Raw genomic sequence first — 15,512 nt, forward strand, 5'->3', positions numbered from 1 at the left:
TCAACTGTGGATGGCTCAGTGGTTAGATTATTACCAATCTTTCCACACTAAAGGGAAAAAACCACCTGAGACTTAGGAAATATCAAAATGAATGTGACCAACAGTCATTGCAACCTAGTGCTTACTGAGGGGTGCTTCAAGTAAAATGTCATCTTTGTCAAAATCAAACTGAGAACATTTTGAAAATAGATCCAGCTTCTCTGTTATCTTTCTAATTTCCCAGGTAAGCTCTCCAGACTAAAAGTCTGATTTTTAGTGGTTTTTATCTTTACTCGGATAGGAAAGGTAACATGGTATTTTAAGATGCTGGGGTACATAAAAAGTGAAATTAAAAAAAAATTTTAATTAAAAGTAAATGAAAGATGTTAATTAACATCATTTATTAAAGGGCTTTATTACAAACTCAGTTCAATAAAGGAAATGTTGTGAGAGATGATTCACAGTGGATGAGAATTCCCAACTTAAAGTTCACTACAAGAATTCTTAAAACTGCAACTACTATTCTAAGATCTCTCCCACCTTCTTAACTCAATACTAGGAGAATTAATTCCTTGATTTGTTTTTGACTTCCTGAACACAGCTAAAAGTACACAGTTTAATCAATAAGTAAAGCCAAATGTTACTTCAAATCAGCAGACATTTTCTTAATCAATACATCTCTTACTCTTTCATATCAAAAACACTTAAATATAGTAGGAATGATGCAATAAATGCATGATTCATACTTGCTTCCTAGTCCATTGCTTATAGTCAACTTTCCATAACCAAGCTTACTGAGAACCTAAACCTTTCCCTCCAGGTTTTACGTGAACCCCATAAAACTATTCCAAAGTTTTCACTATTTTTGCACAAACTACCCCAAAAACATAAAACCACTTCCCGTTCCCAACATACACATACTCACAAATAACAGCATCCATAATTATTACACACACAAATACTGGCCAAAGCAAGAACACAGCCAAAAATAAAACAACAGAAAATGTTTGGCCTGCAACAGGAAATTCTATTACTAGGCAACTGGTCAAAATTAAACTTTCACATTAAGAGAAAGTCTAACTCTTGTGTTCAGTATCTTGAGGCAGCTTTCGAAAGAAGACTAGAGCTCCACGAAAATGAATCGAAAAGGGGGAAGCGATTCTCTCCAGACTGGTTTGGTTGGTGGCGAATGACCTCTCCGGGGTACAGAAGGCCCCTAGTCTCAGCCTCCAACCATCTCGGTGGAGGAAGTGAGGAGAGTCTCACGGAAGAGAGGGCCCGGACGGCCACAACGTCCTACTCACCCCAGGGGGAGACGGGATGGAGGCAGGGAGAGAATCACACTCGCGCCCACAGCCTGGGCAAGCAGCAGGGTCCCTGGGAACTCAGGGGTGGGAGCCGGCCCCTCTCCCAGACCCTCCGGGTCTACTCACTCCGCAAGTGGCCAGCAAGAAAGCCATTCGCCAAGGCCCCCGCCCTCTGTGCCTCCAGGGGAGGGAGCCGAGGGCTGCTTCCGAACACCCCTCTTCGCCCCCCTACGCCGTATCACTGGTGCGGCGCAGTTGGTCTCGTCAGGTTCTGCCTTTCCCGCGGGACAGCCCCTCACTCCCTACCCCAGCCCCGCCCCGACCGAGGGACCGCACCGATTGGCTGACTCTGACGCTTCCTGGCAAAGAGACCCCTGGCGATTGGCCATGGGTCACCTGCGGTAAAGGAGATGAGCGGCCGACGATTGGCGGTTAGGCCAATTTTGGGGTAGAGAGGCGGGAGGGGCCGGCCGCGGTGGCCGGGCATCTGGACGGCCCTCCCACCCAGTCCTCCCACCTCCTCGCGCAGCCCGGGGCTCACCTCGGGGCTCTGGCCAGATGCCGTGCCCGGACCTATTCCTCAGGACTCGCGGCTGCCCCAACACGCCAATTGCTGCCCCCAGGAAAGGGAGCTCGAGGCAGCTCAGCTAGGCTTCGGGGCTTCGGCTCCGAAGGTTCCCGTAGGGTGGCGACTGGGGAAAGACCCGGTCACAGACGCAAACGTGCTACACCTAAACCCACTCGCGTCTAGCTCGACATTCACTATTTTGGCAGCCAAATTTCATCTGGATGACTGCTTTTTCTTACTTCCGGAAAGTTGTTTATGTCGCGAGGCGAGGGAGGGCGTGGGGGGAGGGGGAGATACTATATCAATAAATAAAAGCATTGGTGCCTGTTTTATTAATCCAGAGAAACATGGGCTTGCTGTTGTGCCACAGCTCCATAAGGAATGTAGGTGGCTTGTGAAAATACTTTGGGAATCCAAATGACATAACTTCTAGGGCTTACGGGACCCGAACAAAAAAATCATCCGAACTGCAGGAAATCACAGACACAAATAAATTACTGAGTTACTGAGCTGGAGGGCAACTGCCTTCTGCTCTTACTATTTTTTCATTATCGTTATTTCAGTCCCGGTGCTCAGTCCTGTCCGACTCTGCGACCCCATGGACTGCAGCACACCAGCCTTCCCTGCCCATCACCAACTCCTGGAGCTTACTCGAACTCATGTCCATCCAGTCGGTGATGCCATCCAACCATCGCATGCTCTGTCGTCCCCTTCTCCTCCGGCCTTCAGTCTTTCCCAGCAAAGCAGTTCTTCCCATCAGGTGGCCAAAGTACTGGAGCTTCAGCTTCAGCATCAGTCCTTCCAATGACTGTTGAGGACTGATTTCCTTTAGGATTGACTGGTTTGATCTCCCTGCAGTCCAAGAGACTCTCAAGAATCTTCTCCAACACCACAGTTCAAAAGCATCCATTCTTCAGCTCTCAGCTTTCTTTATAGTCCAACTCTCACATCCATTTCCTTTTCTCCTTTGCCTTTTGCTTCTCTTCTTTTCTCAGCTATTTGTAAGCCCTCCTCAGACAACCAACTTGCCTTTTTGCATTTCTTTTTCTTGGGGATGGTCTTGATCACCACCTCCTGTACAATGTCACGAACCTGCATCCATAGTTCTTCAGGCACTCTGTCTATCAGATCTAATCCTTTGAATCTATTTGTCACTTCCACTGTATAATCATAAGGGATTTGATTTAGGTCATACCTGAATGGTCTAGTGGTTTTCCCTACTTTCTTTAAGTCTCAATTTTACAATAAGGTGTTCATGATCTAAGCCACAGTCAGCTCCCAGTCTTGTTTTGTTGACTGTATAGAGGTTCTCTATCTTGGGCTGCAAAGAATATAATCAATCTGATTTTGGTGTTGACCATCTGACGATGTCCATGTGTAGAGTCTTCTCTTGTATTATTGAAAGAGGATGTTTGCTATGACCAGTGCATTCTCTTGGCAAAACTCTGTTAGCCTTTGCTCTGCTTCATTTTATACTCCAAGGCCAAATTTGCCTGTTACTCAGGTTTCTCTTGACTTCCTACTTTTGCATTCCAGTCCCCTATAATGAAAAGGACATCTTTTTTGGGTGTTAGTTCTAGAAAGTCTTGTAGGTCTTCATAGAGCCATTCAACTTCAGCTTCTTCAGCATTACTGGTTGGGGCATAGACTTGTATTACTATGATATTGAACGGTTTGCCTTGGAAACAGAGAGCATTCTGTTGTGTTTGAGATTGCACTCAAGTACTGCATTTTGGACTCTTTCATTGACTATGAGGGCAACTCCATTTCCTCTAAGGGATTCTTGCCCACAATAGTACATATAATGGTCATCTGAGTTAAATTCACCCATTCCAGTCCATTTTAGTTCACTGATTCCTAAAATGTCTACGTTCACTCTTGCCATCCATCTCCTGTTTGACCTCTTCCAATTTACCTTGATTCATGGACATAACATTCCAGGTTCCTATGCAGTATTGTTCTTTACAGCATGGGACTTTACTTCCATCACCAGTCATGTCCACAACTGGGTGTTGTTTTTGCTCTGGCTCCATCTCTTCATTCTTTCTGGAGTTATTTCTCCATTGTTCTCCAGTAGCATACTGGGCACCTACCGACCTGGGGAGTTCATCTTTCAGTGTCCTATCTTTTTGCCTTTCATACTGTTCATGGGGTTCTCATGGTTCATGGTTATTTATATACCTGTAATTTTATTAAACTCCTAAGTATAGTTTAGGCATGTGTGCTCAGTCATGTCCAACTGTTTGCGACCCCATAGACTGTAGCCCACCAGGCTCCTCTGTCCATGGAATTTTCCAGGAAAGAATACTGGAGTGGTTTGCCATTTCCTCCTCCAGGGGATCCTCCAGACCCATGTCTCTGGCGTCTCCTGTGTTGGCAAGTGGATTCTTTACCATGAGTGCCACTAAGCAGCTAATTAATTTTTGTATCTCTACTGGTAGCCCTTAAGACTAGCACCTTGTACATTGCACAAAAGGCTTAATAGATGCCTGATCCACTGTAAAGACCCCACTGGTTTTACGTACATTTTTTTTCAAAATGTCTAGTACCAAATACATTCTCTTCTTCCTGCATCCCCTCCCTCAAAAGCCTGATCCTCTTCCAGTCCTACCTATATCAGTAAGTAAAAATCACTACCATCCACACAGTAAATTAAATCTGGCAGTCCTTGACACTTTACCCATTCCACATTCAATCCATCACCACATTCTGCCATTTTTACCTCCTGAATACAATCTCAATTCTGTCTACCTAACACCATCACCACCACACAATTACGGATCCCAGCCTCTTGCAACGATCTCCTTAGTAAAGTATTCCTGCTTTTTAAAGCTCCTCCAATTCTTTCTTAACACTGCAGGACAGAGTAGTTGGTTTCCAAAACCAGTTGTTACTGCCTCCTCACCTGACCTTGCCCTACCCAGTTCAGTTCAGTTGCTCAGTTGTGTCCGACTCTTTGTGACCCCATGAACCGCAGCAAGCCAGGCCTCCCTGTCCATCACCAACTCCTGGAGTCTACCCAAACCCATGTCCATCAAGTCAGTGATGCCATCCAACCATCTCATCCTCTGTCGTCCCCTTCTCCGCCTGCCCTCAATCTTTCCCAGCATCAGAGTCTTTTCAAATGAGTCATCTCTTCGCATGAAGTGGCCAAAGTATTGGAGTTTCAGCTTCAACATCAGTCCTTCCAATCAACACCCAGGAATGATCTCCTTTAGGATGGACTGGTTGGATCTCCTCGCAGGCCAAGGGACTCTCAAGAGTCTTCTCTAACACCACCGTTTATAAGCATCAATTCTTTGGTGCTCAGCTTTCTCTATAGTCCAACTCACACATCCAATCAACACCCAGGAATGATCTCCTTTAGGATGGACTGGTTGGATCTCCTCGCAGGCCAAGGGACTCTCAAGAGTCTTCTCTAACACCACCGTTTATAAGCATCAATTCTTTGGTGCTCAGCTTTCTCTATAGTCCAACTCACACATCCAATCAACACCCAGGAATGATCTCCTTTAGGATGGACTGGTTGGATCTCCTCGCAGGCCAAGGGACTCTCAAGAGTCTTCTCTAACACCACCGTTTAAAAGCATCAATTCTTTGGCGCTCAGCTTTCTCTATAGTCCAACTCACACATCCATACATGACTAATGGAAAAACCATAGTCTTGACTAGACGGGCCTTTGTTGACAAAATGCTGTCTAGCATTTATATGCTGTCTAGCTTGGTCATAGCTTTTCTTCCAAGAAGTAAGCGTCTTTTAATTTCATGGCTGCAATCACCACTGCAGTGATTTTGGAGCCCAGAAAAATAAAGTCAGCCACTATTTCCACTGTTTCCCCATCTCTTTGCCATGAAGTGATGGGACCGGATGCCATGATCTTAGTTTTCTGAATGTTGAGCTTTAAGCCAACTTTTTCACTCTCCTCTTTCACTTTCATCAAGAGGCTCTTTAGTTCTTCTTCACTTTCTGCCATAAGAGTGGTCTCATCTGCATATCTGCAGTTACTGATATTTCTCCCGGCAATCTTGATTCCAGCTTGTGCTTCCTCCAGCCCAGTGTTCCCAACCTGACCCCATTAAAGAACTTCAACTGTTTACCACTGTGCTTAGGATACAACTGAGTACTCATCAATAGTGTGCAAGGTTTAGCCCTACCTGACCATAACTCCATCTTGCACCTTCTACTCCCTCATTTTCTGCACTCCACACAATGGCTTTTTTCAAGTTCTTTCAATTTGCCATGGATCTTTTAACCTCAGGGACTTGGCACATGGGCCCTTGTGGTTATTTCTGCCACAGTGTAACTGTCCCCATGAAATCAATCCCCATCCTTCACTTATTTACTTCTACTCATCATTTCCTCCCTGCCTATGTGAATTCTTTTTTATGTTCTCATAGCCCATGCAACACTCCTTTGTAAAACTTATTATGGCTATAATTTTACATGTATTTATTTTTTAAACAAACATACCATTATAATTTATATATAATTAAATGTATCCTTTTTAGATGTACAGAGTTCAATGTATTTTGATAAATGTATGCACAAATGCAGCCACCACAATTAAGACATAGAACATTTCCATTATCCCAAAATTTCCCTTGTGCCCCTCAAGCAGTCAATCCTGCCAACCATGGCTCTGTTTTCTATTTGCATAATTCTTTATTTAATGTTTATGTTCATCACTAGACTGTAAGAGGTAAAGAGGTACGGATCTATCTGATTTTGTTCATCATAGCCTCAGTATTTAGCCAAATGCCTGGCACACATTAGGTGCTCAATAATGAAGTTCCTCTGTTAACAGTCTGAAAATAAACATCAATTCTATGATAAACACCAATGAAACTATAAGCGGTGATGGATAAAAACACATTAATTTTGCCAGATGGACAAGGTTAATGTCGATGTCTTAACAACCTTCACTAATACCCTTTACATTTTTTTTCCTTTCATATCTGCTTTTCTAGCAGTTAACTTTGTGCCAGAGAAGCTCAAAGGACTTTAATTCAATACTGGCTGATCAAACAGTTCTCCAGGTCAAGGCGAAAAAAAAGCCTGTATCTCTAAAGCTGTTTATAAATTGCACTATTTGACCCTATAAGAGACAAACTATTAATTTATGTAATTCTTGCTTACCAGTTCTTTCATGTGCTTTTCATGTGTTCTTGTTATCTCCCCAACAAGACAGAATGATCCATAGGGTCATTAAATACTTTGCATTTAACAGTATATACCAAAGTATCAGATTGTGTGTGTCCTCCAAATCTTCTATCACCACCACCATAATCATCAGGGGTCAAGAGCTTCAAAATCTAAGGCACTATCATTTTTGACAGTGTAGTATAAAAATTAATCCTAGTATAAATTTAGTGGACCCAATTATATAATTGGGTTTGTTTTTTATTTTTGATAGACTTATGTGTCTAAGACTGGTATAATGGCAATGCTGTTGTTCAGTCGCCAAGTCGTGTCTGACACTTCACAAGCCCACGAACTGTAACATGCCAGGCTACCATCTCCTGGAGTTTGCCCAAGTTCATATCCATTGAATCAGTGATGCTGTCCAGCCATCTCATCCTCTGTCACCCTCTTCTCCTTCTGCCTTCAACCCTTCCCAGCATCAGTCTTTTCCAATGAGTCAGCTGTTAGCATCAGGTGGCCAAAGTACTGGAGCTTCAGCTTTAGCATCAGTCCTTCCAAAGAGTATTCAGGGTTGATTTCCTTTAAGATTCACTAGTTAGATCTCCTTGCTGTCCAAGGGACTCTCAAGAGTCTTCTCCAGCACCACTTTTAAAACATTAATTCTTCGGCACTCTGTCTTCTTTATTTATCCAGTTCTCACATCTGTACATGACAACTGGAAAGACCATAGCTTTGACTATATGGACCTTTGTCAGTAAGGTGATGTCTTTGCTTTTTAGCACACTGTCTAGGTTTGTCATAGCTTTCCTGCCAAGAAGCAATCATCCTCTAATTTCATGGCTGCAGTCACCATCCAGAGAAATTTTAGAGACCAAGAAAACGAAATCTGTCACTGCTGCCACCTTTTCCCCTTCTATTTGTGAAGTGATGGGACCAGATGCCATGATCTTAGTTTTTCTATACTGAGTTTTAAGCCAGCTTTTCACTTTCCTCCTTCACCCTCATCAAGAGGCTCTCTACTTCCTTTTCACTTTCTGCCATTAGAGTGGTATCATCCGCATTATCCAAGGTTGTTGATATCTGGAATCTTGATTCCAGTTTATAACTAATCCAGTCTGGCATTTCACATGATGTACTCTGCATATAAGTTAAATAAACCGGGCGACAATAAACAGCCTTGTCGTACTCCTTTCTCAATCCTGAATCAGTCAGTTGTTCCATACAGGATTCTAACTAGTGCTTCTTGACCCACATACAGGTTTCATAGGGGACAGATAAGATGGTCTGGTATTCCCATCTCTTTAAGAGTTTTCCACAGTTTGTTATGATCCACACAGTCAAAGGTTTTAGTGTAGTCAATGAAACAGATGTAGATGTTTTTCTGGAATTCCCTTGCTTTATCTATGATCCAGCAAAAGTTGGCAACTTCATCTCTGGTTCTTCTGCCTTTTGTAAACCCAGGTTGAACATCTGGAAGTTTTTGGTTCACATAATGTTGGAGCCTAGATTGGAGGATTTTGATCATAATGGCAACAGAGAATATGATTTACCACAGTCTTTTAATAATTTAGCTACAGTCCAGAGTCTACCTTTTCTCAGTTTCATATTAGAGATAACTGTGTTACAGATACATAATTCTCATTTTCCTAATCCCAGTATAAAATTAGTGCACACAAAAGGTGTAGCATTTTAAATGAAAAGTAATTAAATAATACAAGGCAACATACTCATACTATTCCAAGAAATAGTAGGACTTTTAACCAAATTTGGCAACTCAAGTGTTTCTCAAGAAATCTACAAATTGTTTTAGAAGAAAAGTAAGTGACCAATGCCTTAAAGTCACATATGACAACCCATGTACCAGAGGGATCTTCTATACTTATCTTTGATCTACATAACTAAAGCTACTAAGTGATTAAATTAAATTGATAAATATTTTTGTTATTGTTCAAGAAAAGAGTAGAATAGGACGTCCCTGGTGGTCCAGTGGTTAATAATCCATCTGCCAACACAGGGGACGCTGGTTCTATCCTGGTCTGGGAAGATTCCACGTGCTGCAGAACAACTAAGTCCCAGTGCCACAACTACTGAGCCCACACCCTAGGGTCCATTTTCCACAGTAAAGACCAGCCCCCTGGCTCGCCACAACCATAGAAAGCCTGCACAGCAACAAAGACCCAATGCATCCATAAATAAATAAATGAATAAAAATATTTTAAAATAATGGAATATAGTGATTAAGAAGTATATAAAACAGCATCATGTTGTATACCTTAAATTTATACAATGATGTATGTCAATTACCCTCAATAAAACTGGAGGAAAAAAACTGAAAAACAAATATATAACAAGAAAACTTTAAAAACGTATAAAAAAAATCAGAGAAAAATCACAACACTGAGGTTCAGAGTGGTGGGGGATCTTTAAAATGTCAGGAAGTCTACTGAATATAAAGAAGGTCAACCTTACCTATAGCTATTAAGATGAAAAGAACATTTTAACTGTACAAAATTTATGTACTACTTTCAAAAATATTATTTCTGCTAGAGTCCAATAACATTTACCTAAAAATCACATTCCAGTCTGATGTCATTTTAGAGATAGATGACAAATACTTTCAACTGCAATAGAAGAAAAGTAACAGCAAAAACGGGGTGGGGGTGGGATCATAGTTTCCCTAGGAATTTGCCTAGCAATTTGAGCCAAATGATTGGAGCAGATGACAATAAAAGACAACTCTTGGAAACAGAATATGTAGCTCCAATATTTTGTCTGACTAGTATCCAGAAGTCTCAAAATTAAAGTCAGCCAATAAATTTTCACAGAGAAAATTTAGCCAAATGGAATAAATACAATACTTGGCATATAGTAGAAGCAGTACTTAATTTGTGATCAGGATCACCATATTCCAGAAGTCTGTATGTAAATTCTTTGCAATTCTCAATGCATCATCAAACAAAAAAATCTTTGGTTCAGATTTAGGAATGGATACCCTCTAAACAACCCCACAATGGCTATTGATAATATACTCCCTTAATCATCACTGTAGCTTTAGCATCTCCTCACACAGAGACTGGCATGTACTAGGTGCTTAATAAATGTCTACTGAATGAATGAAATGCTAGGTACATTACAAAAATAGCAGTATAAACAGCAAAAACGGTTGAAAATGGGTAGTCTAACAAGCAGAACAGAGAAAGCAGAAAGGCGTAAGTGTTAGGGGAAGCACACTGATTGAAACTGCCCACCCTGGCCAGGCACCATAGTAACCATTTGCATGAGTTGTTTTACAAGAGGATGTCCTGGTAAGGAACACGGAACTAATAAGCCTCCACCAACCGGAAGAGTTCCGGAAAGGTCAAAAGGAGACACCACATGTCTGACTACCTCCCAGAATCCTTCTCTTTGGCATCCATCTTGGCTGAACAAGGCGAGCACCACCAGGAAGGACTCTGAGTCAGAATGATTGGCTAAAGACAACCCGGAAGCTAATCCCATCACCATAAAACCTGAGCCTGCAACGCATGTGATAGAGCTGTTCTCCTGGGTTCCCTTACCCTACTGCTCTCCACCCGGGTGCCCTTTCCCAATAAAATCTCTTGCTTTGTCAGCAGATGTGTCTCCTCGGACAATTTATTTCCGAGTGTTAGACAAGAGACCAGTCTAGGGCCCTGGAAGGGGTCCCCCTTCCTGCAACAGAAGGACAATGTTTTTCTACATGAGCCTTTTAATACCATTCAATTTTTAAATTATAGGAGAAAGGTGCTATTGCCCCTATTTTTATAGCTAAATTCTACACTAGCCACTTAACTTTCTTCTGAAAGTTCTGATTCCACTAAAACCATGTGAGCTGCCAAAACTGGTTAAAAGTACAGACAGAGCTTCCTGCCACAAGATGGATAAAATGTCTTTGTATTGTGTGATTGCTCTTCACTTTAAATGATCCAGGCTTTTAGGCACACTAACTTTACATGAGAATTAGGACATGAACAAGTTGGAACTCCATGTTTTTCTCTAAAGAAAGGGTGTAAGAAAAAAAATTGCTTTTATTTTATATACTTCTATTAATATATAAGCTAAAACATTTTTGGAAGCATGACTTATGACATTATTATAGTTTTTTAAAAATTCAATTCTCATGATTTTTATTTTCTTCTTTATACCAGACTGAGGTCAGTAAAGACAAGGACAGTATGTCATTTATTCACAATTACATCCTCCACAACAAGTACAGTGCACTGAACATGTTAAGTGTCTGATAAATATTTTTGAAATAAATAACTTTTCTGTATTCTCTGTATGTTCTGAATTGAGCATGTACTATTTTTTTTTAATTTTTAAACTTTATAAAGAGAAGGGAGTAAACTATAAGTTGTAAAAGATTTCCATTAAACCACAATTAAAATAAATTTCTGGCACTTAAAGAAACAATCTTTAGCATCTATAAAACTGGACCAATTGTTTTTAGTTCTTTCCCAAGAGTTCAAGATAAGATGGGCCACCACTATTACAACAAAATTTATTATTAAAAAACAAATCCTTGAATTCTAAATTCCAATTGAGGAGCCAAAAATTCCTCTCCCTCAGTAATAGCAACAATGTTGCTGACATTCCTTAGAAGAATTTTCCTTTGTTGCAGGAGCCCCAAGTACCTGGCTACCTCTACATACCATTTTACCTGTGGAAAAAGTGACACATCTATATTGCAATCATTTCCTCTGGGAAACAAAGGACTTCAAGGGAGAAAAACAAAACACATGTATTTTTCTACATGGCACAAAAATAAACTCTAATGAGGCCAAGGGAAATGATATAGTGATGGTTATTATGTTTATGTAGTCAGTATTACACGCATTGGAGAAGGAAATGGCAACCCACTCCAGTGCTCTGGCTGGAGAATCCCAGAGACAGGGGAGCCTGGTGGGCTGCTGTCTATGGGGTCGCACAGAGTCGGGCACGACTGAAGCGACTTAGCAGCAGCAGTCAGTATTATATACTAAGAAACTGAAATATATGTTCCAAAAGCTAATCTTCAGTAAAATAGCTTCAATTCAGTTCAGTTCAGTCGCTCAGTCGTGTCCGACTCTTTGTGACCCCATGAACCGCAGCACACCAGGCCTCCCTGTCCATCACCAACTTCCGGAGTCCACCCAAACCCACGTCCATAGAGTTGAAGATGCAGTCCAGCCATCTCATCCTCTGTCGTCCCCTTCTCCTCCTGCCCTGAATCTTTCCCAGCATCAGGGTCTTTTCAAATGAGTCAGCTCTTCGCATCAGGTGCCAAACTATTGGAGTTTCAGCTTCAACATCAGTCCTTCCAATGAACACCCAGGACTGATTTCATCTCCTTGCAGTCCGAGGGACTCTCAAGAGTCTTCTCCAACACCACACACTCAATAAAAATACACAAGGGCTTCCCTGGTGGCTAGTGGTAAAGAATCAGCCTGCCAATGCAGGAGACATGGGTTTGATCCCTGGTTCAGGAGGATCCCAGAGGCCACAAAACTAAGCCTGTGTGCCACAATTACTGAGCCTGTGCTCTAGAGCCTGGGAGCCACAACTACTGAAGCCCATACACTCTAGAGCCAGTGCTCCATAATAAAAGAAGCCACCGCAATGAAAAGCCTAAACACCGCAAATAGAAAGCAGCCCCCAATAGTTGCAACTAGAGAAAAAGCCTGTGCAGCAATGAAGACCAGCACAGTCAAAGATGATAAATAAAATTTAAAAAAATATATTTTAAAAAAGAAAAATACTCAGGAGATTTCTACTAATCTTAACTACCCAATTAGACACATAGCTATTATAGAAAAGAGGGTAGACTCAAGCTAACTAATACTTAGTTCAACTACTATCCTAAATTGTATCTTAAATACTAAATTTACGGTTATCTATAATAAAACTTTAGCATGTATATAATTATCATACCAAAGTACCTAGGTTTGAAAAAATGCTTCAGAATGGTTCTATTGTTTTTCTGGCCTCAATAACGAATTGCAATCTGAATTGCATCACCTCTTTTATGTATAATGATGTTTTACTTACAGATTCAATAGCATTTCTGGTGAGATTTCTACCAGCCCTCACTATTCCCCTCAGCCATATTCTTATAGATATCATGTCCTTTTTCTCGATGGGCTTGAGATCAAAACCAATATATAGTGAACAAATAGGAAAGGGCAAAAATTAAAAGATTACAAGTCAGTAGCAATGAAATTCCAACTTGATAACCACCTAAGAAACGCTGGGCTGGAGGAAGCACAAGCTGGAATCAAGATTGCTGGGAGAAATATCAATAATCTCAGATATGCAGATGACACCACCCTTATGGCAGAAAGTGAAGAAGAACTAAAAAGCCTCTTGATGAAAGTGAAAGAGGAGAGTGAAAAAGTTGGCTTAAAGCTCAACATTCAGAAAACTAAGATCATGGCATCCGGTCCCATCACTTCATGGCAGATAGATGGGGAAACAGGGGAAACACTGGCTGACTTTATTTTTCTGGGCTCCAAGATCACTGCAGATGGTGATTGCAGCCAGGAAATTAAAAGATGCTTACTCTTTGGAAGGAAAGTTATGACCAACTTAGACAGCATATTAAAAAGCAGAGACATTACTTTGCCAACAAAGGTCCATCTAGTCAAGGCTATGGTTTTTCCAGTGGTCGTGTATGGATTGAGAGTTGGACTATAAAGAAAGCCAAGCACCGAAGAATTGATGCTTTTGAACTGTGGTGTTGGAGAAGACTCTTGAGAGTCCCTTGGACTGCAAGGAGATCCAACCAGTCCATCCTAAAGGAGATCAGTTCTGGCTGTTCATTGGAAGGAGGGATGTTGAAGCTGAAACTCCAATACTTTGGCCACCTCATGTGAAGAGCTGACTCATTGGAAAAGACCCTGATGTTGGGAAAGATTGAGGGCAGGAGGAGAAGGGGACGACAGAGGATGAGATGGTTGGATGGCATCACTGACTCAATGGACATGAGTTTGGGTGAACTCTGGGTGTTGGTGATGGACAAGGAGGCCTGGCATGCTGTGGTTCATGGGGTGGCAAAGAGTCGGACATGACTGAGCAACTGAACTGAACTGAATTGAAACTGAAAAGAAATTTATGAAGGAATTCATCGAATTTCTTCATAGCACACCCAAGTCAGATATGCTTATAAAGTTGCTTTTAAAAAGCACAGCTGACTCACAGAGTAACTTTAGAGATCTCCGAGTTCAACTCCATATTCATTTCTTACAGTTTCTTAATAGCCATATCCTCACATATTATTTTAAAGCATCTATTTGAACAACTTTCAAAGTGATGGGGAGTTCACTGTCTTGTGGGATCTGGGATGTCCTAAACTAACTTGTCTAACCAAGCCAATTCTTGGTATGTGCATCCATGCTTAAGTTGCTTCAGCAGTGTCTGACTCTTTGCAGCCCCATGGACTATAGCCTTCCATGCTCCTCTGTCCATGGGATTCTCTAGGCAAGAATACTGGGGTGTATTGCCGTGCCCTCTAGGGGATCTTACCAACCCAGGGATCAAACCCATGTCTCTTATATCTCCTGCATTGGCAGGCGGGTTCTTTACCACTAGCACCACCTGGGAAGCCCCCATTCCTGATATAGGACAAATTAAATAGACAAAGGATTACAAAACATCAGTTTTCTATGATTCAGTCCTGTAAATACAAATAATCAAAACAAAATCCTCTATACATACCACAATATAAGCTCTTTCAATGGAGAACAAACAGAAAACTATCTTTAGTATGGTAGATTATAGACATTTGTTTTTTTGGTCACCTAGCATCTTTTTTCCCTCATTCTGACTTTGCCTGGGGACAGGAAGGACCACCTTCTCCCCTAACTGCTACATGCTTCTGATGTAGCAGGTAAATCCTATTACCAAGACCATGAAATTATGATGGTTAGGACTGGGAAAGTGACTGAAGCTAAGGTATCAGCACTAATCCTCTTAATCCAGAAAGAATGACAGCCTCCTATGGATCTGGAGTTCCACCAACGGGAGGCTGAAATTGCTGCTACCATTTTACTACCACAAAGGGAGAATCTATCTAAAAATGAAGTCAACTCAGAATAACTAAGACTGAGAAACAGAGATGGGGATCTGGGTCCTCCTGACATTATTTAAATGCCTACTTTAAACCACACCCAAATTAGATGTGTTTTTTTCTTAAACCAAGTTTGGGATTTTTTCTTTCACTTTCATCCCTAAGAGTACTACCCACAACAGCAACTGCCAAATCCTATAAAAAGAAAAGTAGGTCAACTTCTCAGCACTTTATCTATTCTCATGCATTATTATATGATTTGGCTATACCAATAACCAACTATACATATTAAATTTAAAAAATGAGCCTGGCACGTTTTAATTTTAACACAGCATTTCACTTTCAACATTGCCTTGCACTATCTTGTTTCTAGACAAAAATCAGTATTTTAAGCAGAAGAAAATGACTATAACTTTATATATATTATAACACTGTAAAGGCAAAAATAAACAA

The 15,512-nt window shown here is 41.2% G+C and overlaps 1 protein-coding gene and 1 long non-coding RNA gene across 43 annotated transcripts in view; both read right to left on the reverse strand.

Annotated features, from left to right (window-relative positions):
* OSBPL9 (oxysterol binding protein like 9) overlaps nt 1–15,512 on the reverse strand; it is a 157,522-nt gene that overhangs the window by 54,687 nt on the left and 87,323 nt on the right. For 4 of the 42 annotated variants that reach the window (XM_081485459.1, XM_081485457.1, XM_081485455.1 and 1 more), the window contains exon 1: nt 1,413–1,590. The exons of 34 other annotated variants lie outside the window; for them this stretch is intronic. In XM_081485459.1, coding sequence (XP_081341585.1) covers nt 1,413–1,439 — 27 coding nt within the window. In that variant the 5' untranslated portion in view covers nt 1,440–1,590. Of the gene's footprint in view, nt 1–1,283; nt 1,591–15,512 lie in introns of those variants that run through there. 4 more of the 42 variants (XM_081485469.1, XM_081485467.1, XM_081485465.1 and 1 more) reach the window with 1 other exon arrangement.
* LOC145504497 (uncharacterized) lies at nt 2,827–5,491 on the reverse strand. The gene is made up of 2 exons (XR_014052251.1): nt 5,338–5,491; nt 2,827–5,038 (listed from the first exon to the last, which is right to left on the reverse strand). It is a non-coding gene; the product is annotated as an uncharacterized LOC145504497 (long non-coding RNA).

Source organism: Giraffa tippelskirchi, chromosome 5 (assembly GCF_054371585.1).
Source record: "Giraffa tippelskirchi isolate mGirTip1 chromosome 5, T2T-mGirTip1v1.2.pri, whole genome shotgun sequence".
NCBI classification, from domain to species: domain Eukaryota; kingdom Metazoa; phylum Chordata; class Mammalia; order Artiodactyla; family Giraffidae; genus Giraffa; species Giraffa tippelskirchi.